General features: G+C 42.2%; 1 protein-coding gene across 1 annotated transcript in view; it reads right to left on the bottom strand.

The window, feature by feature from the left end:
* Positions 1 to 24,552, bottom strand: part of LRCH1 (leucine rich repeats and calponin homology domain containing 1) — a gene marked incomplete in the record, with an annotated part of 1,693,846 nt that overhangs the window by 253,526 nt on the left and 1,415,768 nt on the right. Inside the window, 3 exon segments of the mRNA XM_044072038.1 lie at positions 1,511 to 1,544; positions 7,151 to 7,246; positions 24,354 to 24,446. Of these exon segments, the coding sequence (XP_043927973.1) occupies positions 1,511 to 1,544; positions 7,151 to 7,246; positions 24,354 to 24,446 (223 nt within the window).

Below are 24,552 nucleotides of genomic sequence, written 5' to 3'. Positions count from 1 at the left end.
TGAAAAATATTTACGTACAATGTCTTTGCAAGGACATTTTGAGAGCTCAGGGGATGTTACTTAATCTATAACATTATAATAAGAAAGTGAAATCCAGGCCAGGCAAAAAACTTCACATAGGAAATGCAGGGAGCAACATGTATGTAGTCAGAAAAGAATGAAGAACCATCAAAAGAACTGTATTTGAGAGGGAGGGGTATATAGGAATTGTATGCGGAAATGTCCTTGCCCTCAGAGGTTGAATCTGATTCTCTTGGGAGGGGAAGTTTTTTATTTATTTTTTTAATTTTCATGGGCTGGGAACCTGAAAGACAGAGAACTTGAGATCTGCTGCTACATCTGTCAGTGTATAAAGCTCTTAAGTGAATGGCTTAAAATCCTAAAATATGCAACCTTTATGGATTAATAGAGAAAACAGTCAGCAAAATTACTGAGGTCTTTAAGGCTAGATATGTGGTGGAGGTACAGTCTTGGGAAAAAGGAGTGGTGTGAAGGTGCTAAGACGTGCTTTCTATCAGGATCCACTAAAGCATGCTATTCTATCCCCAAAGCAGACATCATGAACTTCCAAAGTCAGAAAGGACAAGCCTTTCTTAATGACTGGAGTCACTGTTCTATGTATTCATTGCAATCACTCACTTCTGAGAAACTTGCCTCTGATTCTGCAGCTCCTATAACATGGAAAGAAGCCCAGAAGATGTGTTGACATGTCAGCTTTCAAACGTGTTAGACTGAGGCCAATAGCCAAAACAGACAGTTGGGAAACAGCATCACTGGATTTGGCCTCATACAGCTTATCAAATGCTGTATGATTTTTTAGGAATCTCTCACCGTCAAAAAGCTCTGCACTGATACTTCTATGGCTGTCCATGGAAGGCAGACTCTTCTCAAATAAGTATATGGTTATTCTGACCAATACTTACATGACTGTCTCAATCTTTTACTACTCCACCCATGCACAGAAGGATGCTTCTCTTCTTTTGTGTGTTCTCCTAACACAACAAAAATCTGGTAGTGTACTTTCTGGTGGAGCTCCTAAACAAAACAAACACTCCTAATACAAATATTTATGTTGGATCTGATACCTGCAATTACAAAGAGTTTTCGAGGCCTGCACAAGACATGCCCAGGAAACCAAACAAAATGTTTTTTCTCGGAATCAGTCATTAGCAACAGAATGATCAAAACAATTAATAAGACACTTCCTAAATTAAGTACTTAAGTTTTGAAAAATCTCTAAATTTGAACTGCAGGGCTGAAGATGACAGAGCATCCACACTGTTTGCACTGAAACACAGCATATGCCTATAGCAAAAAAAAACTGAAGATAACACGAGTGGACCGCAAATGGGATCATGTAGAACAGTTTTGAAAAGAACCAAACAGTAGTAAGAAAAAGTTCAAGACACACACAAACTGCTACAAAAGTCTCAAAATGTTTTATTCATAAATCTGTACAAAACAATCTGGCTAATCCTCAAGATAAAAACAAACAAAAGTGGCAACCTACCTCATGTGCAGATGTCTCCTGATGTGCTTCTCCACTGTGAAAAGAAAAAGTGACTTGATTTACTGAACTCAATTTTTTCTTTGTACATCTCACTTATTTACTCATTCATCTGTAATACTTTTAAACAAGCCACAACCCAAGCAGAGTTGTAATTAAGTTAACATACGGTTTTTGCATCTGTCATCAGAGGAATTAGAAGTAATTCAAGCTATACTGCAGACGTAGGATTTCTATCCTCTGAAAAGTTAACCAAGTACAAGAATGAGGCAGAGAACAGTCTGTGAAGCAGTGACATAAAAAGAAAAAAAAAGGGCAGCAGCAGGGACTTGTAACAATTTCAGAGTTTCAGACATTTTCTGGCCCAGCACAGACCACAGTTTTGATTTAGCAAATGCATAATAAAGTATTTACACTACCATACCATTTAAAAGGAAAGCAACATGACATGACAAGGAATGATGGCCCTAACCTCTGGGACCGATGCCTGTAGATGTGAATATGGGATTTGAACCTGCACCTCCTGTACAGTTGCCCCTTATTTGAAATATGTTGACCTGTAAAATTTCTTGAGGGGTGTTCTCTCTTACCAGAGTGGTTTGTTGGCTTAACTCTAAGACACCAGATACCATATGTTGGAAGCAAGAATACCATGCCAGCAACCAAGACAGCTATGTCATGATGTGCAGATAAGTATATACCATATACCATCTTAAAATAAAATATAGAAATAAGAGATGCTCAGCTGCACAGATACGAACATAAACAACTATCACAATGAGTGACTTTAGCAGAGTGCATACCACTCAAGCAGAGAAGGACTGAACAACTAAGACACTAATCAATACCACAGTACAGTGGAATAAGTGTTGCAATTGATGACAAACCTGCTTACTAACATCCAAACATCCAGGAAAAAACAGCAGCATTCTCAAACAGGCACATTCCTCATATGAGCACATTAAAAATGTTAATGCAAAAGTTCAGGCCCACCAACAATTTCCAACTCTACAGCTAAAGCTCACAAAGCTGGCCTTTCCCATTTTTTAGCCATTTATCTCATGTCCTTTCCATGACCTACTGGGTTGTTACTTAATCTTAACATTCAAACTTTGGTTAGAGACAGTTTTTGCTTTACGTATGAAAGATGCTGTTAAATTACAACCATGCTGTTAAACACACTTCCAGAAAGCAGCAAGGAGCAATCAAAGAACCATATGCAGCTCTACAGCTTTAGCCTGCAGACCTCTGCAGTTCATAACTATCACGCCTGAGTTATCTGTTATCCTCAGTCTTTCATAAGCATTCCTATAACTAACCTAACTTTTTAGGAACAGCTCAAACTGACAATCTTGTAGTCCTCCTACCAGTTTGGTATTGCTCATTTTGTCAGCTCAGGCTTAAGGAACTGCAAAGTTTGCAGCCCTCCAACCAGATCGGTATGTCTTATTTTTTATCAGCTCAGTCATAAGGAAATGTAAATTTTGCAGCCCTCCTAACAGTGCAGTACATCTTATTTTTTTTGTTTCCTAAGGTCTAAGGAACTGCAAACAGTACTCTATGAACAGCATAGTAAACAACTTGTCCAGCAGCATAATTACCCCATGGCTTTCTTGATTCAACCTCCCTGAGCAATACATTTCTGAATTCTGTCTGCACTTCCACTACTCGCAAACTATATGCCAGATTCCAAAAGATTTGCTCTCAATGTAAGATCTATTTATAAAGCAAGCTTACACCAGGCTAAGTCAGGTAGACCGGGAGCAAGACTTTTAGAATTGGGCTCTATGAGTGAACTGGAATATTAGTTGTTATAATCCCCGACATTTTCCTCTACCATGTTTCTTCCAGCATAAGCTTCTCAAAATTCATTCCTAAATGTATTTGCATGTATCACACCTAAGCTGCCATATTTCTGCATTGTCCTACAAGCTATCCAACTCCTGCAATCATCTGTTTTTGAAAATTCTTAACCCTAACTTATTATTATATTGCAATTGCATTTAAACATAAATGTATACATACATATATAAACATCCTACCACTTACTGGACTTAAGGCCACATATTTCTGTGTTAGAATGCTTACTTCCATTACCAGCAGTATAGCCCATGTATAACTCACGGGGTTGGGTCAACCGAAAGAAAAGAAGAACATGTTTAAATATTATTCATTTATTTTTGAGTTTTTGTGTTTCAGCCTTTTGAGGTTGCTCATTAAGGATTCACTTTTGTGTGTGTCAAGTACAAACAGCCAGGTGAAAAGCAAACAATATAGCAGCCAGACAGTATGAGGAGGCAATTCTTTATCTGTGATTCCAAAATCACATGGATGACATGTGGTGCATTCCTCTACACCATTTGCAACAACTGCAAATCCTTCAATAGGCAAAGAAAACATAACTTGACACTTCACTTTATTCTCAGATGCAAGCAATTCAAGCAGGGGAGTGCACAGCTCACTGAAAAGTGCTATCATCTGCTTGGGTGCTATACAGTAACAGGTGCTCTGCTTTGATTCTTGCCTACAGTGCTTCTGTACAGAGTCTGCCTGTCCTCCAAGTATTTCTGTGGGTTTATCCCTGGCAGTCTGGTTTCCACCCACCTCCCACACACATGCTGTAGGTGAATGGTCTTCTCCAAACTGTCCACTGCTACAAATGCAGTGTTAGACTTGAGTGTGTACATTCTACCACAGTCATTTTGTCCTGTATCCACTGGCTCATGGCATAGTTGTGGCCCCTCCTCAGCCCTGTAAAAGGGTCACTGGAAAATGGATGGAAAGATGAATGCCAACTACCTTCAACTTAACTTTTCACTTGTAAGACATCTCTCATGCATTTGGCTGTTGCAGTCTTACCAGTTAGCTGATAATTTACTGATCATCTAAAATATCAAATGGACTGAGTAGAAAGGTTGAGATATATGGCATATCAATGGGTGAGTATTTGCTGATGCACTACATTCTTGCTGCATTTTTCTTCTAATTCTAGGCTTAGCAGGGATGCAAATTTATTAATTTATTTACTGGAATTTCCCACTTATCCCAAATTTATGGTTGCAAGTATTTTGAGATTATCTTGGCAAGCAAGAGGCATTAGGCAGTAAGTGAGCCCTGAACAGGTAGTTGGTCTACTGCCTGATTATGGGCAATTTGGAATCCCAGCAATCAAGTTCTACTTTGTGTCCTCACCTCTAGCTCTTCCAGGAAATCACAAAGATCCCACTATTCAGGATGTCATGGCACCTTTGGTGTACACAGTGCCATTTTCGGTTAAGAGACATGCAAACTAAGCATTTCTCTAGTTCTTTGTCACCATGAAAAGAAGTTTCACCAAGAAAACACCCAGCAACCATAAGAACATAATTACACGTGTGGATTACATATGCATGGACTAAGCTGAGGCAGTGGTGACAGATGGAATAAACCAGCCCCAAACAAATCAGAAGGCAGGACGTCTAGGATATGGGGTCCTCAAAGATCAAAGGATATGGTGAGTACTCAAATATCAGCAACAGTTTACTTCAAGGGAGTCATCTACACCGGAGTAGAAACCCAATCAGCATCCCTTAAATCAAAACAGAAAGAGCTAAACAGGCAAAACAGCTTTAAGACAAAATGCTTTGAAGGTCTGTCTTCCTTGGAGGCACTATATCACAGGAGCAGAATTTCAAAAGTGTAGTGTATAGAAAAGATCTTCACCAATGACCAAGTGAGTGCCTGAGATGCCAGCCATGCATGTACAAATTCCTGAAACAAGCACTAGAACTTTACTCTGTAGCACATCGCCTACTCTGAGGAGATCTCTGTCTAACATATAAAGCCATGTTAGACCCAGAGCTGTTAGACATGCTACACCTAAAGAAATCCCAATCTCTCAGATACGCGCTCTAGTGACCTAAACCTTGTCACCACAATAAACAGGACATGCTGGAGGGATAGATTCCTGTCCCAGAGACTTCCTATACTCTGGAACAAGCTACCCATCTATGCCAAGCAAAGTTCCTCATTAGTACTCAAGAAAAATCTTGATGAGTGGATGGGAAATAGGAAATACACCCCGGGGATCACTTCTGTGGCTCTGCTTGACAGAGGCACAGGAAATTAACTTTCTTGGGTGGCGTAAGCCAGGGAACCTTGTTGGCTAAGCTTACTTAGGCCCTTGGGCCGATAGCCTAGTACCTACCTATGAAAGAACTAAGTCTCATCCTTCTTGTCCAGGAACCGACTCTTGCCTCCCCAGATTTAGCAGCAGGTATTTGGTCTTCAAGGATTCCAAAATTTGAAGACCTAAAAGCACCGCACTGAACTACAGAATTTGATGCAGAGGTGGTCTTCCACAAGCCCTGAATCAGATCTATTCCCAGATGCGCTCCCACTCACCCTCCATTCATTTTTTTTCCTTCTTCAGCTTTACTACTGGAGGCATGTACACAGCATCTGTTGTACTATACAAGCATGCCTAAACAACACAAGCCAGTATGCCCATGCACGCAGTTAGCATAACCTGTAATGCAAGAAAACAAAGGAAAAAAAACAACAAATAAGGATTAATGCAAATATAAATGCTTAATCCACTTAGTTTCACTTGTGTGTGCCTGCCTATAAACTATTTGTTTAGAGTTGTGCAGAATTTCATAGTATCAAGTTTAGTAACAACTATGGGGTTACATTTAGACTAGATGCCAAATCGCCCTCAGCCTGGGGTTTTCTTCTTACTAGGGGTTACCACAGACTATTCCTGCCTAGACTCCATAAAATACACACACACGTTTGTGTGTGTCAACACATATCACCATACATCTATATAAATTACAGAAGATCAACCCCAAAAGGCGGAAACACAAAAATACAAAAAATATATAAAATGCTGTATAACTGTGAAAGTAATAGTGTATGCTATGACTTCAGAAAGAGTAGATGCATATGAGTGTTGCCAGAGTGCAAAGAATGTCGAACCACTGTGCTACCAGCTTTTTTCAAGTTTACAAAAAAAAAAAAAAAAAAAAAAAACCAGGTAATTTTACTGTCTGGGATCACTGTAGGAGCTGGATTTTTGTCTTCTCCCTACTGAAGTATGATGTTGGAGTTGGTATATATGTGTGTGTGTGTGTGTGTGGGGGGGGGCAAAAAATAGACCATCATTAAATATTTTAATTTTTTGTATTTTTGTGTTTTGACTTTATGGAATCACTCTTTCGGGATTCACATGTGTGTATTTGTTTGATTAACATACACATGCCAGAGTTCTTGGTGCAACATATACTGTAAGAACTCGGGTCTCAATCAAAATAAACATTGGCCATTCCCATCATTAGCAGGCATCATGTGCATCACAATTGTTTGTGGGCTCTAGTTGTCTAACTACACTGGCTGGAGACCCTGACATGAAGAAATAACATGAATTATATCGACAAGGTGATAATTTTTAAGATATTTTAAGTGATACTCCCAGTAGTCTAGTATTCAAAATGATAAAGAATCCTGCAGACCATTCTAAACAGAGACAATTTTACACAAACCACCAGTTCTAAATAAAACTACTAAATGTAAACCGAAAATGCAGAAATAAAAATGCTGTTAGAAACCTTAGAAAAGCAAAACATATCAAATTAGAAAAAGTGCACTAAATAATGCACATACTTCAATGCAGAATTTTCAAGTTCCAAAGTAGCTGCACTCGTTTCATCAGCAGAACACGGTTTCACATCACAACTGCTTTTAACATTTATGGTATTCCTGTAAAAAATAAACACACAATTGAAGGTTATAGGCGTTCATGGTAAAGTATCATACATAGCCACATGCAGTACTGCAAGATCAATTTCTCAACTTACAAGGAATAAACAAAAGTAAACTATGCTCCGTCTTACTTTCCTTAAGGAAACCCATATGCTTTTTAAAGGGTATATATGGTTCTTTGTTTCGCCACCTTTTTGGCGAAGGATCTCCATGATGTCTCCAAAGGAGACATTTTCAGGTGGTGATCTAGGGAACCCTTCCCCTTCATCGATACTGGTGTCCTCAGTGAGGGAGTCCAAAGGGGCATACAAGTCCCTCCTTTTTTCACTGATGCAGGGACTTCCTCGGTGGGGTGCTCTGGGGAGATGTCTGAAGACTCTGGGTGTTCCAAGGAGGAAGCAGTCTAGAAGTGTTTCTGGGTAGGCTGTCCTGGAGATGACAGGACAGATGGCTCGGACACAAAATCTGCTGCAAAGGGGCCTGGTTCCAAATCAGGGAGAGTCAAGGATCTTCTGGGCACAGAAAGAACCCTCTCCACTACCATGAATGATGAGGGAGATCAAGATATCAATGGCAACCCTGCCAGAGCCAAAGCTGTTGAAGGGGAATCTCCACAAATCCCCACCACCCCTGGATCCGAGTGGAGTCAGAGCTGAGCTATCAAGCACCAAAACCCCAAGGGAAAGAGACAGCTCAGAAAGCTTTGTAGCTGAAATCAACCTCTTGGACCTGAAGCTGAAGCTACGACTCTGAAAACCACTCTACTCTGAAACAGTCACAGCTGGGCAAGTAAGGAAAACTGGAGTCGAGGAAACCATACCTGTTGGCTTAGACATCTTGACTACAGGTACCTTCGGGCCTTATAACTCCAAACCCGGGGTCAGATCGGAAAAGGAGATATTGGACCAGAGGCAGGGACATGGCTCAAGGATCAAGAGGGGGACAGAGTGGGCAAGATCCCCAAACTCGATTTGGGCCTTGAGAATCATCATCATACTGTCTACCCTGGCTTTGGGAGGCTGCAGGAAGACCTAGTGGATGAAGCCACGGATGGTGGTCTGGAGACTGGTCTGGCAATCTGAAGAATAGGAGACTTTGCCCTCGAAGCAATCAGCTTGGGGGGAGAAACTGCAAGACTGATGCTGCGGGGAAGACTGTATAATGATTGGAGCCAAACTAGACAGCCCAGAAGTTTAGATGACTTCTGAGGCAGTTCCCAGCTTGGTGGGATCAACTTGTACCTTGAGAAAAGTACAGTTTTGTACCTACCATAAATGTAGATGTTCGAAGATCCACATTGCTGCAGTCATAACTTATGGGTAGTCCGCTGTCCTCGGTCGGCCCGAATACCAAAGTATTAGGCTGACGTCGGCCATGGGCGCTCAGATCTGACGTCAGAACGTCAAGGTATTAAAGCGCATGACTGACGTCATTTCCTCGGTCTTTTCTTGCCCCAGATGTCAGAAGGCCCTAAAAATAAAGGCCACAGCCAAAAATAGAATAACTCCCTAAAACCATGCACAAAAAACAGTTACAACCCAAATCATGCCACCACTCCAAACTACAGAGGGGAAGGAGGGAGGGATCTTGAACATCTACATTTATGGTAGGTAGAAAACTGTACTATGTTCTTCATCTCACATTGCTGCAGTCATAACTTATGGGTAGAATCCCAAAGCAGAGGTAAAGGGAGGCTGGCAAAATCATAAAGCATTGGGGGCTGCCAAAATGCCCTGTAAGATTGCAGTGGCAAATCCAGCCCTAGATTTGGAATAAAGAGGAAGATGGTAATGTTTAGAAAACGTGCACTGAACTCCAAGTAGCTGCTTCCAAAATATCTTTAGTAGCTACCCCTTAAAAGCAGTAGAAGTGGCAGTAGCCCTAGTGGAGTGAGGCCTGATTCCAGCTGGAATCTCCTTACCATGATGAGAATAACAAAAGCAATACAAAAGCCAATCCACTTAGAAATAGTTTGTTTTGAAACAGGTTTCCTGATAACCCAAAGCAAAAGAAACAAACAACTGCTGAGACTGTCTGAACCCTTTAGTCTTGCTCAAATAATAACGCAACTGCCTGTGAATATCCAAAGTGTGCAAAATTTTCTCCCCTTTATTTTGGGGATCTGCATAAAAGTAGGCAAATGAATAGATTGGTTCAAGGCCACATTTGAAACCACTTTAGGCATAAAAGTAGGGTTAGTGAGATACCCTGTCCTTATGAAAAATTAGGAAGGGTTCAACTGCCATTAGAGCCTGTAATTCAGAAACCCTTCTAGCAGACGTAATGGGCAACAAAAAAGCAGTCTTCCAAGACAAAAACTTTAGCTCAGCCGTAGCTGCAGGTTCAAAAGGAGGTAAAGTAAGTTTTTCCAACACAAAATTGAGATCCCAAGCAGGAGTAGGAGCTCTACGGGGGTCTTATGTTCTTTGCCCTCTAAGGAATTGCTTAAACAAAGGATGAGAGAATAATGGTGGATCACAGTCATAGTGAGCAGAAATGGCTGCAGCATGAACTTTTATAGAGGAGAAAGACAAACCCTTGTCCAATAATTCTGTAAGATATTGAAGAGAAACACCCAAATCAGGCCTGGAAACATCAAAGCTCTTTGCTTTGCTCCAAATAAAAAATCTCCTCCATTTATCAGCATAAACTTTCCTTGTACTAGGCCTCCTGGCCTCCAAAATAACATTCAAAACTTGTTGAGGAAGCTGCGACCCTCCAGGATCTAGAACAGAATATGCCAGGCAGTTAGGTGCAGGGACTGAATCCCGACATTGAGGAAATGATTGCCCTCCTGAGTCAAAAGGTGCGGAATCAAAGGCAAAGGGTAAGGAGGGTCCCGTACTAAACTCCTTAGCAGAGGATACCAGTGCTGTCGAGGCCAATCTGGAGCTATTAGAATCATGGAGGGCTTGTCCTGTCTGACCTTCAAGAGAACCTTTGGAAGAAGAGGCAGAGGCGGAAAGGCATAGACGTGAAGATTGCTCCAACTGAATGATAGAGCATCCACTTTCCAAGCTGTGGGATGAAACATCTTTGTGCAAAACTTTGGCACCTGGAAATTTAGTGGAGAAGCGAAAGTACAGTTTTGTACCTACCATAAATGTAGATGTTCGAAGATCCACATTGCTGCAGTCCTTACACTTGGGTAGTCCGCTGTCCTCGGTAATATCAAAGTATTAGGCTGACGTCAGTCAAGGCGCTTAAGACTGACATCAGGACGTCAGGGTACAAATGCGCATGACCGACGTCATATCCTCAGTCTTTTCTTGCCCCAGATGTCAGAAGACCCTAAAAACGAAAGGTCAAAACCAAAAGACAGCAAAAAACAACCAACCACCCTTGCACTAATCATAATATATACAATATCTACAATATTTACAACCCAAACCACACCTAACTACAGAGGGGAAGGAGGGAGGTTGACTGCAGCAATGTGGATCTTGAACATCTACATTTATGGTAGGTACAAAACTGTACTATGTTCTTCATCTCACATTGCTGCAGTCCTTACACTTGGGTAGATTCCCAAAGCAGAGGTAAGGGAGGATGGCAAAACTATAAAGCAGTAGGAGCTGCCAAAATGCCTTGTAAAATTGCAGTGGCAAAACCAGCCCTAGATTTAGAGTAAAGTGGAAGGTGGTAATGCTTAGAGAAAGTATGCACTGAACTCCAAGTAGCTGCCTCCAAAATATCTTTAGTTGCCACCCCTTAAAAAGCTGTAGAAGTGGCAGTAGCCCTAGTGGAATGAGGCCTAATCCCAGCTGGAATCTCCTTACCATGATGGGAATAACAGAAAGCAATACAAAACCCAATCCACTTAGAAATAGTTTGTTTTGACACAGGCTTGCCTTGAGAACCCAAAGCAAATGAAACAAATAACTGCTGAGACTGCCTGAACCCTTTAGTTCTGCTCAAATAATATCGAACTGCCTGTGTATATCCAAAGTGTGCAAAATCTTTTCCTTTATTTTGGGGTTTGCATAAAAGTAGGCAAATGAATAGTTTGGTTTAAAGCCACACTAGAAACCACTTTAGGCATAAAGGAAGGATTAGTACGCAAAGATACCCTATCCTTATGGAAAATTAAGAAAGGCTCAACTGCCATAAGGGCCTGTAATTCAGAAACCCTTCTTGCAGAGGTAATGGCCAACAAAAAAGCAGTCTTCCATGATAAATATTTCAACTCGGCAGTAGCTGCAGGCTCAAAAGGTTGTAGAGTGAGTTTCTCCAACACAAAATTGAGATCCCAAGCAGGAGTAGGAGCTCTACGTGGGGGTCTTATATTCTTTGCCCCTCTAAGGAATTGCTTAAACAAAGGATGAGAAAACAATGGTGGGTCACAGTCATAGTGAGCAGAAATTGCTGCAGCATGAACCTTAATAGAAGAGAAGGACAACCCTTTGTCCAGTAACTCAGTAAGATATTGAAGAGCCACACTCAAATTAGGCTTCGAAACATCAAATTCCTTTGCTGTACTCCAAAATAAAAATCTCTTCCATTTATCTGCGTACACTTTCCTTGTACTAGGCCTTCTGGCCTCCAAAATAACATTCAAAACTTGCTGTGGCAGCTGAGACCCTCCAGGGTTTAAAACAGAATATGCCAGGCTGTTAGGTGAAGAGAGTGAAGTTTGACATTGAGTAAATGACTGTTCTCCTGAGACAGCAGGTGTGGAATTGAAGGCAAAGGCCATGGAGGCTCCCGAACCAGACTTCTCAGTAATGGGTACCAGTGCTGTCGAGGCCAATCTGGAGCTATTAAAATCATCTTTGGCTTGTCCTGTCTGACCTTTAGGAGTACCTTTGGGAGGAGAGGCAGAGGTGGAAAGGCATACACATGAAGATTGCTCCAATTGAAAGAAAGAGCATCCACTTTCCAAGCTGTGGGATGAAACCTTTTGTGCAAAACTTTGGCAGCTGGTAGTTTAGTGGAGAAGCGAACAGATCTATGTCTGGAGTTCCCCATGACACTGTCAATTTCTGAAATACATGAGGATCCAATTTCCACTGTGGGGATCCATAATCCGTCTGCTCAACACATCTGCTAAGGAGTTCTGTGCTCCGGCAGAAACCTTGCCTGAAGATTTAGCTGTAAACTGAGAGCAGTCTCCCACAAAATCATTGCTTGTCTGCATAGAGGATAAGAATGTGTTCCCCTTGCTTGTTGATGTACCACATGACAGTTGTGTTGTCTGTTAGAATCAACACCTGCCCTGGAAGAAGTAAATCCTTGAAAGCCATTAATGCAAATTGGACTGCTAACATCTCCTTCAAGTTGATATGTAGATGTTGTAGTCTGGCAGGCCACGTGTCTTGTATCCACTTTCCATTTAGATGAGCTCCCAAGCTTTGTCTGAGGCATCTGTCGTTAGAATCTGACTCCTCTGGCCGGGTCACAGAGAGTCCCTTGTTTAGGTGACATTCCTGAGCCCACCACAAAAATTCCTTTTGAATGCAAGGTATTATCTGAATGACAGTGTCCAAATCTTGGCAGTCCATACATTTTGAGATACCATTGTAGCTTCCTCATATGCAGTTTGGCATTGGGAAGCACCAGAATACAAGATGCCATGAACTCCAAGGCTTGAAGGACTGTCCTTGCAGTCAGCCTGGACTGATGAGACAATTGATGGAAGTAAAGGGAAAGATTCTTTTGTTTGTCCGGGGTCAAAAGGCCATCTGGGATGCTGTATTCAGTCTCACACCCAGAAAGCACATGTCCTGAGAGGGTACTAGACTGGACTTTATTTGTTTCACAGAATACCCCAGGCATCTTAGCACTGCTATCACATATTGCAAATGATGAAGAAGTTCATCCCTTCCTTGAGCCAGAATCAGGCAATCGTCCAAATAAGGATAGATCTGAATTCCTTTTAGCCTGAAGAAAGCTATTACTGGAGCCAGAACCTTCGTGAACACTCTCAAAGGGCAATGCAGAGAAATGATAATGAGAAGTCCCAGCCCGGAAACGCAGATACTTCCTGCAACTTAGCCTGATAGGAACATGAAGGTAAGCCTCCTTGAGATCCAGAGTCACCATCCAGTGATCTTTGCCCAGCAGAGGTAAAAGCTGTTGTAACGTCAACATTTTGAACTTGGGAATGTCCGGATAAGTGTTGAGGATAGATAAATCCAAAATTGGTCTCCACGTGTTCCCCTTCTTTGGTACTAGGAACAAGAATAAAATCCTAGGCCCACTTCTGGCAGAGGGACCGGCTGTATGGCCCCTATTTGAAGCAGCAGAGAAATTTGTTTGTGAGCCTCTATTCTTTGCTGAGGAGGAACGTGGCATGCCTTTGAAAGGAGGCAAGGTATGGAAATAAAACTTGCAACCTTGGTGTATGATATCCAATACCCATCTGTCTTGGGTAATTAAACTCCAATTTTCCTTGAAGAGTGCCAACCTTCCTCCCAAAGGTGCTGCCAGACAAGAAGGCTCTGGCAGCTGAAAAGGTAGGTCATTGGGCCTGTTTACGAAAGGAATGGCCCTGCCCTCACCAAGACTGTGCAGGTGAACTCCCTGTTCTAGGTCTGAAAGAACCCTGAGCTCTGCCCTACGCCTAGATCTACCCCTAGACTGTGAATCATAAGAACCCTTAGCAGGCCAATTCCTACTAAATTTCGGAGGCTGAACTTGCAAAAAATCTTTAACAGTCTGCATAGACTTAGCCTTGTCTTCCATTTTCTTTAAGACTGCTTCCACAGGTGAACCAAACAACACATCAGACTGTAAAGGAGCATCTAAAATCCTTGTTTTAACATGGTCAGATAAATTCTGATCCCTCAGCCAGGCGTGCCTGCGAAGAACTGACCCAGTGGTAGCCACCCTAGAGGAGGCCTGTACAGCATCAAAACCACATTGTAAAGAGTGCTTACCCACCTGTTCAGAAACATGTACCAAATCTTGTAATTCTTTACACTCAATACCTTCCGCCAGAGCATCAACCTTAGACTTCAATTGAGAAAGAAGATAGTTTTGATATTTCAACATGTGAAACTGGCAATTCAAAGCCCTCATAGCTAAGGTGGAGGAAGTGTAGACTTTCTTTCCCCATCTATCCAAAGCCCTGGCCTCTTTATCTGGAGGAACCGATTTTTACAACAGAGGCCTTGACACCCTTAGGTCCCTGACTAACAGTTTCTGGGTCCGACTCTTATAAAGATATTTATGAGCTTCAGGCACCCTGTAATACCTGTCCGGTTTAACAGGAGCAGGAGGCAAAGAATCAGGATTAAGTGAAGCCTCTGCAAACACATCTTCCACAACATCCAGAACAGGTGGTATAGCCAAAGGCCTATGCTGGGGTAAAAGCAAAATTCCCTAAGCCTTTTCCTGGAATCAGAGAAGTCCTGACCTTCCCACTTAAAATGTTCCCTCATGGAATGAAGAGTCTCTGAAAAGAAAAATCCTCTGGAGGAGAAGCAGAAGGAGTAGAATCATCCACATCAGAATCAGAATAAGGAGAATACTCCTGCAAGTCTTCAGCCGAAGACTCTGAAACATCCGAAGCCTGCTCAAAACTCCCCAACTCTGGTTCCACCCTAGGCCTCTTATCAGGAGGGGCGAAGAACCTCTAATCAAAGTAATTAAATCTTCTGCCATTTTAAGCATGTGCTTCTTGGGCACAGATCCTGAAGAACTAGGAGTGACACCAACAGAAGCTAAACCTGGCCTGCCTCTGGGAGAAGCCTTAGAAACAGAAGGAGAGGGCCTAACCACCCTAGGAAGGGAGGGAGGTAGAGTAACCTGAGAAGCCCCTTCAGCCTGACCTGCCTCCTGAGAGGCCACATCCTGCAATATTAAAGTCTCCCCCTGGGACTCCAGAGAAGCCTCCGGAACCACCGGTTCCACTGACGCCTAAAGAACCGCGCCCAGTACGGACGACTCTTCTTGCCTGGGTTTAGCTGCTTTGTCTTTCTTGAAGAAGCGGGCATCGGAGCATCCGGCGGCATATTATAATTGCACCGCTTCCCAAAGACCAACCTGGCACAATCTAACCTTCGCTAATAGTGCGCTTATTGAACCTAGCACAAAAGCGACACCCAACAACGTCGTGCTCAGGCCCCAAACAAGGAATACACAAAGTATGATAATCTCTATGCGGTATCTGTTTCCCACAAGAAATACAGTTATTCACTTTTTCTGACATCCGGTAAACCACTGAGGCAAGAAAAACTAAAATATTCCCCAACGGGTACTTAGCCAACTTTGACTCGGTCTGAAACTCCGAATTCAAAAAATTTCAGAACGCCGAACGGCACTTGCAACGCTGCTTCTGCATCGGACCATGCGGCAAAAGACTGAGGATATGACGCCGGTCATGCGATTTGTACCCTGACGCCCTGATGTCAGTCTTAAGCCTGACCGGCGTCAGCCTAATACTTTGATATTCGGGCCGACCGAGACAGCGGACTACCCAAGTGTAAGGACTGCAGCAATGTGAGATGAAGAACATCAGATCTATGTCTGGAGTCCCCCATATCATTGTCAACTGTCGGAATACATGAGGATCCAATTTCCACTATCCGTCTGCTCAAAACATCTGCTAAGGAGTTCTGTGCTCCTGGCAGAAACCTTGCTTGAAGAGTGAGTTGCAAACTGAGAGCAGTCTCCCACAAAATCATAGCTTGCCTGCAAAGAGGGTACGAATGGGTTCCCCCTTGCTTGTTGATGTACCACATGACAGTTGTGTTGTCTGTTTGAATCAACACCTGCCCTGGGAGAAGTAAATCCTTGAAAGCCATCAATGCAAACTGGACTGCTAACATTTCCTTCAAGTTGATATGTAAATGTTGAAGTCTGACAGGCCACGTGTCTTGAACCCATTTTCCATTGAGGTGTGCTCCCCAGGCCTTGTCCGAGGCATCCGTCGTTAAAATCTGACTCGCCTCTGGTCGGGTCACAGAGAGTCCCTTGTTTGGGTGACATTCCTGAGCCCACCACAAAAATTCCTTTTGAATGCAAGGTATTATCTGAATGACAGTGTCCAGATCTTGGCAGTGCTGTGTCCATACATTTTTGAGATACCATTGTAGCTTCCTCATATGCAGTTTGGCATTGGGAAGCACCAGAATACAAGATGCCATGAACCCCAAGGCTTGAAGGACTGTCCTTGCAGTCAGCCTGGACAGTAGAGACAATTGATGGAAGTACAGTGTAAGATTCATTTGCTTGTCCGGGGTCAAAAAGGCCATCTGGGAAGCTGTATTCAGTCTCACACCCAGAAAGCACATTTCCTGAGAGGGTACTAGACTGGACTTTGTTTCGTTCACAGAATACCCTAGGCACCTTAACACTGTCATAACAAACTGTAGATGGTGAAGAAGCTCATGCTTGTCTTGAGCAAGAATCAGGCAATCGTCCAAATAAGGATAAATTTGTATTCCTCTTAACCTGAAGAAAGCTATCACTGGAGCCAGAACTTTTGTGAATACTCTGGGTGCAGTAGATAAGCCAAAGGGCAATGCAGAGAACTGATAATGTAAAGTCCCAGCCTGAAAATGCAGGAATCTCCTGCAACTGAGTCTGATAGGAACATGAAGATAAGCCTCTTTGAGATCTAGAGTTACCATCCAGTGATCTTTGCCCAACAGAGGCAGAAGTTGTTGCAACGTCAACATTTTGAATTTTGGAATGTCCAGATATGTGTTGAGGACAGACAAATCCAAGATTGGCCTCCAAGTGTTTCCTTTCTTTGGTACAAGAAATAGGCGAGAGTAAAATCCGAGGCCCACTTCTGACAGAGGGACTTGCTGTATAGCCCCCATTTCAAGAAGCAAAGAAATCTGTTTGTGAGCCTCTGCCCTTTGCTGAGGAGGAACATCTGGCATGCCTTTGAAAGGAGGCAATGTGTGGAAATAAAACTTGTAGCCTTGGTCTATAATGTCCAACACCCATTTGTCCGGGTGACTAGAAACCAATTTTGTTTGAAGAATGCCAACTTTCCTCCCAAAGGAGCTGCCAGACAAGAAGGATCTGGCAGCTGGAAATGCAGGTCATTGGGCCTGTTTACGAAAGGACTGGCCCCTGCCCTCACCTGTAGATTGTGCTGGTAAACTCCACGTTCTGGGCCTGAAAGAACTCTGAGCTCTGCCCCTACCACGTCTAGATCTACCCCTAGACTGTGAATCAGAAGAAGGGTAAGTCCAACCCTTAGCAGGCCAGTTCCTGCTAAACTTAGGGGCTGCACCTGCAAAAAAACTTTAACAGTCTGCATAGACTTAGCCTTGTCTTCCATTTTTTTCAAGACAGACTCCACAGGAGAACCAAACAAAACTTCAGACTGCAAAGGAGCATCCAAAATCCTAGCTTTAACATGCTCAGACAAATTCTGATCCTTAAGCCAGAAGAACTGAACCAGTGGCAGCCACCCTGGAAGAAGCCTGCAAAGCATCAAAACCACACTGCAAAGCATGCTTACCCACCTGATCAGAGGCATGTACCAAATCCTGTAATTCCTTACACTCTATGCCCTCTGCTAAAGCATCCATTTTAGATTTTAACTGAGTAAGAAGAAAATTCTGGTATTTCAACATATGAAACTGGCAATTCAAAGCCCTCATTGCTAAAGTGGAAGAGGTATATACTTTCTTACCCCACCTTTCCAAAGCTCTAGCATCCTTATCCAAAGGAACTGGATTCTTTACAACAGAAGCCCTGACACCCTTAGGTCCCTGGCTAATAGTTTCTCCTAGGGCTCTTATACACATATTTATGATCCTCAGGCACTCTGTAGTACCTATCTGGCTTCACTGGCGCAGGAGGCAAAGAATCTGGATTAAGGGAAGCCTCAGAGAAAACGTCTTGAACAACATCCAAAACAGGAGGTATAGCCAAGGGCCTATGCTGTGGTAAAAACAAAAATTCCCTAAGCCTCTTCCTGGAATCTGAGAAATCCTGACCTTCCCATTTAAAATGTTCCCTCATGGAATGCAGGGTTTCTGAAAAAGAAAAATCCTCTGGAGGAGAAGCAGAAGGAGCGGAATCCTCTGCGTCTGAATCAGAATAAGGGGGAAAATCCTGAATGTCTTCAGCCGAAGACTCCGAGTAATCTGAAGCCTGCTCCAAACTTTCCATTTCTGGCTCCACCCTAGGCCTCCATTTCTGGCTCCACCCTAGGCCTCTTATCAGGAGGGGGCATAGAACCCCTGATTAAAGTAATTAAATCTTCTGCCATTTTAAGCATGTGTTTTTTAGGCACAGAACCTGCAGAACTAGGACTGACACCTGTGGAAGGCAAACCAGGCCTGCCTTTGGAAGGCACCTTAGAGACAGAAGGAGAAGGCCTAACCACCTTAGGCAAAGAAGGGAGAACAGTAACCTGAGCCTGACCTGACTCCTGGGAAACCACATCTTGCAAAACCAACGTCCCCTGAGACTCAGTTGAAACTGCAGCGGATCAACCGAATCCACAGTGGAGTCTAAAGAACCGCGTCCGAACGGACGAGTCATCCTGTTTGGACTTCAAAGATTTATCTTTCTGCTTTCTTGCGCGCGGGCGCGGAGGATCAGGCGGCATATTGTAAAGACAAGCCTAGCACAATCTAACCTATTAAATCTAGCACAAAAGCGACACCCTACTACGCCGTGCTCAGGTCCCAAACAAGGAATACAAAGAGAGTGGTAATCCCTATGCGGTATCTGTTTCCCACAAGAAATACAATTATTCACTTTTTCTGACATCCGGAAGTAACTGAGGCAAGAAAAACAAAATAATCCCCAACGGGTACTTATAACAACTTTGGTCGGTCTGAAACTCAGAATCTGAAAATTTCAGAGACCATGCGGCAAAAGACTGAGAAATGTCATGTGCTTTAATACCTTGATGTTCTGACATCAGATCTGAGCGCCCATGGCCGACGTCAGCCTAATATTTGGTATTCGGGCCGACCGAGGACAGCAGACTACCCATAAGTTATGACTGCAGCAATGTGAGATGAAGAACATCTTCACCATCATACGGTCTACCTTGGCTTTGGAGAAGCTGCAGGATGACCTAGCAGATGAAACCATGGATGGTGATCTGGAGACTGGTCTGGCGGTCCGAAGAATAGGAAACTTTGGCCTCAAGGTAATCAGCCTGAGGGAGAAACTGCGAGACTGGCGCTGAGGAGAAGGCTGTATAATGATCGGAGCCAGCTAGTCGGACCAAAAGTTTTAGACGACTTCTGAGGCGGTTCCCAAGCTTTGTGGGACTTACTTGAGGACTGCTTGTGTTCCTTGTGCTTCTTAGAGGGGGTTTGAGCCCCTGAAGTGGAAGGTGAAGCAGAGGGAGGAAGGAAGGAGGCCTTTTAAAATATGTTTGTTCCAACTGTCTATTAACACATGCTGGTTGAAACCAGCACAGATTGAGCAGGAGTCCAAGTGAAAAGCCCCAAGATGCACCACACATTAGGTGTGGGCATCAGAAAGTGGGATTTTGTGCCCACGAGGCAAACTTCTTGAATCCTGCAGACTTAGAATCTGCCATGCTGACAAAAGAAAACAAGCAAATGAACCAGCCATCAAGCAACTATAAGAGGATAACAAAATATATATCTCACGTCTTTTAAATAGACAGATATATAGAAAGATAACACAAGCGGACAGCCACGGGAAAGGAGGTAGGGTGGCGAAAGGTAGAAAAAAAACTCTAGTTAAGTAAAGAAATAACTCTTCCAAACAATTATATATATATATATAGGAAGAAAAAAATTTTACACTTACAGAAAAATCTCTGAGGAGCTCAGAGAATTGCAATCCCGGTGCTAGCAGAAGCATGGCAAACAAGATCTGAGGGGATGAGGGGAGAGCAGAGCCCTATGGGTAGGGGCAGAGCTCAGATTTTGTATCCTACAGCTTTAGTATACATCCGAGTCAGATCCAGCCCTTGGATCTGAAACCACAGGTTGAACAAATGAAAGCAACAATTTCAGATCTTATTTTAAATGACACAGCAAATAAATTCTATTTATGAAGTCAACTGTTTGATCTACAACTAGTCAGAAATGTATTTTCACTTAACACTGACTGTCACAAGTGGATAGCTTCCAGACAGTGACTCCTATGATAATCCCAATGGAGGCCAGATGAGATGATAGAGGTCATATTAACTCAACCGTAAAATAAAGGAGAGCGTCTCTCATTTACTGTTCTTTTGTGTGGAATTTACATTCTTTGTTTCACTAAACAATCATCAGGCTTGAGTTTAGTCCTGTGAAAATAAATCTTAATCAGCTACAAAGGAAGGAGGGACAGCAGAGAAAGCATGCATGAAAGTAAACTGAAGACAACCACTAAGCACTGTGTAGCTAGTAGCAGAATTACCAAAGCACTGTGCTTGCCTGTGATGTGAAGAGGTCTATGGCTGGTAGGCCCCAATGGGAAACTACATCCCAGATGTTGTAAGGAATGAATTCAGAGGCCCCAAAGATGCATATCAAGTCAGCTAAAAGAGTCTACTACACAAGTTACATTATTGTGGGAATACAGATGGCTGTAGTAGTGCTACTGTAGCAGAGGACCTGACTCAAACTTTTGGTACTTCTCTGCACATTGGTTTTATACCACCCTGCTTATTGATGTATCTCACTATACAGAGGCTGTGAAACCGTTCAATAGAGGCCCAGAGGAGGACAGTACCTTCCAGAGCCCACAGTATGCATACATTATCCCTGTAGGATCAAGGCAGTTCACAGATAGGTCTATTCTAGTAGGTTATAAAAACTTCATACTGTTCTTTTGTCAAGCTGAATATCCAATCCACTAGGAGGTACAGAAAAATAACACCAGTTCTGTAAAAGGGTGAGAAGGATGAGCAGATCTAACAGATACAGCCGCCCCCCACCCCATATACACGCACACTTTTTGGACGGGACTGCTTTCAGGGCTATAGTACATGAGGATGAAAAACAATTGTGGTTTTGCAGATACTAGCAGTGGAATAGCCACATACAATAGGGATAATGAAGATTCAAACTGTCATCAGGCCTAGCAGTTTATGACTAATGCAATATATATACAGTAAACTCTCGGTTAACTGGCACCCATGGGGATTGGTAGATGCTGGATAACTGTAGTTTCTGGTTGCTTAAGAATTACTATTAAAAACAGGCCTGACTGATACTGTACCCTGTTTGTTTAGTTTGACTTGTTCTCAGGTTGGGGAGAGACAGAATCTATTCTATCTTCCTTTTTAAAACTCTAAAAATGTAAAGTATGTTTCTGCGGGGGGAAAAAGTGCAACACATGAAAATTGTACTGTATTTCTTTGATTTTTCTTTTTGCCAGTTGCTTGAGTTTCTGTTAACTGAGAGTTTACTGCAGTGAGATTCTGGGAAGACAACTTTGTCATGGCTCTAGGGTTAAGAGGTGATCTTGAAGGAGAAAAGTGAAAATGGGTTCAAAGTCCCAAGCTGCTCTAATACAGTGTTGGTCTAGGAAGAAGAAAACATGTTTTCTCCATATTATGAAATTGTTTAATAAATGCAGCACAGGGCACTCCACACAAGTACCAAGAGATGTGATGTGAACTCTGTGCAGGGGCTGCAGTCAACCAATATGCAAGTACAAAAAACCCCAAAAGTTCTGGACAGCTATAGCAATCAATCACAGACAGGCACTTGTTGCATATCAAGGGAGAATACAAAAAGGCCAAACAGAAGCACTCCAAATTGGTAATGCTCAGTTTTTAAGGAAATCCGGAAGGCTTATGTTTTATTTACATATATTATGAAATATAGATCAAGCAGGCTTGTGTTACACATCTAGCTATCCTTATGCAACAGAGGACGGGCAAAGAAGCGCCTCTTGAGTTTCGTGTTTCATATACTGCACAACAGTAAACCTGCTTGCACCATTAGAATATGGACTATCCCTCCTACTCACCACTGCTTTGCAAAGAATACTACCACATTACAATCTTTTTCTAATAACATCTGTTGTTTCATCACCAACTCCCCTCAGTGTGAATATCACTGCAAATCTTTGGAGAAGGCAAACTGGCTTCCCATTCAAGGCAGAAGCAACTTCCTTCTGGTCTCCCTACTCTGCAAACATCTATGCCAAGTCCCCCCCACCCCCAATAACTATGAGACTAACTACATCCAACCCACATTGCAACACAACAAGCCAATCCACTAATGGCCCTACACTCATAACTCCATCCACTAAACTTCATTTAACAGAACACAGCTTCTCTCTTCTTGCTCATAAATTGTGGCAATATTGTTCCCTAAACCTACTGAAATCAGAGATTACAAACAGTTTAGACCTCAATTCAAACAATTCCCAAGTGAACAATATACGTGCACATGTTAGAACACAGGGCATGTCACAACTCCCATGGCTGCACTATTACATTGGTCTCAGAAAACCTTGGCTACTTAATCCCCTAAGCGCTCCAACTTTTAAACTCATACCCACCGTTTTCCCTTCTACATATTTAATAAGCACGTCTTTTGTTTTTAGGTCTTCTACTTCAACTCTTAGTATCCTAAAATTTCTGCTCTTTTCACTCCTAAAATCCCTCTACATACTTGTGTATACTATACCCATTCTTTTGTCTGGGACACACTTACCACATTTATAACCCTTCTAAAACACCTCTAACACAATATACACTGTATACTCCTGATCCTACTTATTTTTACACCTTTTTGCAAATACATGTATACTTTTTACATCAATCTTATGTTACATCACTATACTGTATAGTTATATCTTTAATGTCACTTTACTGCTGTGACTATGTATGCAACTTGGGATGAACCAGTAAATGGTCAAATTTGATCAGTGCTCTACCCTATAAACACAATTTAAATAAACAACCCAATATTTAAATATATAAAACAAGATAAAAGAAAGACAATTTTGGCAATCCTGTAACAGTCTGAAGTCCTTGAAACATTGGAAGAATTAATACCAGGAACCTAATGACACAATTATGAAAACTGTTCAGACAGGGGGTTCCTAGTAGGAGAGGGTGTGCATTAAGGTTCAGCTCTGTGTCCACTCCTGTTCATAGTTGTGAAGGACTACATCAGCAATAAGGTCAGAGGGGACAGATCAACAAAGCCGCTGTATGCAGATGATGTGGCATTAAAAGCAAATTTGAAACTTCAGCAAATGATTTAGGAATGGAATGCAGAAGTGACGGTACATGGAATGAAACTGTACACAGACAAGAGTGTGGTCAAGGAAGGAAATGGAATCAGAGGAAGCTGAACACTGAGAAAAAGGGAAATAGCAGAGCATGTTAACAGCTTCTAGCATTTCTGAAATGTGATTGATAATGGCAATCTGCATTAGGAAGTCAAAATTTTAGGTACGATAGGCAATTGGTACAAAGTATCAGACATATTCGGCAACAAAAGAATGCCACAGAAGCTGAAAAGTAAAGTGTACTAAACAATGCTGTGACTGGCGTTTTGGTGCTGCATAGAAACACTGGCAGTGAAGGCACAGCAGCTAAGGAAACTTGAGGTGGTGGAGATGAAGTGCCTGAGATGGCTAATAAGATGCATAATGTGGGACAGATGAAATGAGATAATCAGAGCTGAAACCACAGTGGCTTCAACTGAGAGAACATCAAGAAAAATATATAACTTATGCCTGGGGCAGCAGCCTTCAATGCCCTGTCCCTATGTACGCTGCTGGGTATATGGCCATTTTAGACTTAACATAGCTCATCACACAATCCCCTCCATGCAAATAAAAATAAGTTGTAAAAGAGCTTAGTGAATTCATCACCTTTCTGCAGCTACTGAACTCTCGTAACAACTGTAGGCAAGCTCAATGGAGGTTTCTTATATCTTGTGCTTTAACTGTAACTGTCATATACTATTCTTCCCTCTACAAAACAGCGAGCAAGCTAGGATTACTGATCATCATACTGATACTGGTCAGCTCTATTACTGAGTACATTTTGTCCGTGTTTGCTGTGTAATTTTTACACCAGTATTCTCACAGTGTTCTACATACTAACTAAAATTAATTTTAAAATAAAACTAGTATTCATAGCTGTGAAGATACGATTTACATCAACTTGAAATATACTGTCTGAACATTAAAAAGCTACAGTTCCAGTCATGAAATTAAAAAATAAAAGCATCTCATGTAGTACCTGTTTGGATCTTGTAAAATGTTGACTGTTTCCCGTGAATGACCAAGGATTACTTCGTTGGCATTTAAACCAGCTCTTTGTGACGTGTTTCTTCTAAAATTTAAGGACAAAAAACAGTATTTTTCTGAACTTCAAAATATAAAAAGGAGGTCAAAAGCACAAGGAACTGTTAACAGCAGCCTTAAATAAATTCTGGCAC

This window comes from Protopterus annectens, chromosome 5.part0 (genome assembly GCF_019279795.1).
Source record: "Protopterus annectens isolate FY-2018-M chromosome 5.part0, PAN1.0, whole genome shotgun sequence".
NCBI lineage: Eukaryota > Metazoa > Chordata > Ceratodontiformes > Protopteridae > Protopterus > Protopterus annectens.
This window is presented reverse-complemented; position numbering and strand designations above follow the sequence as displayed.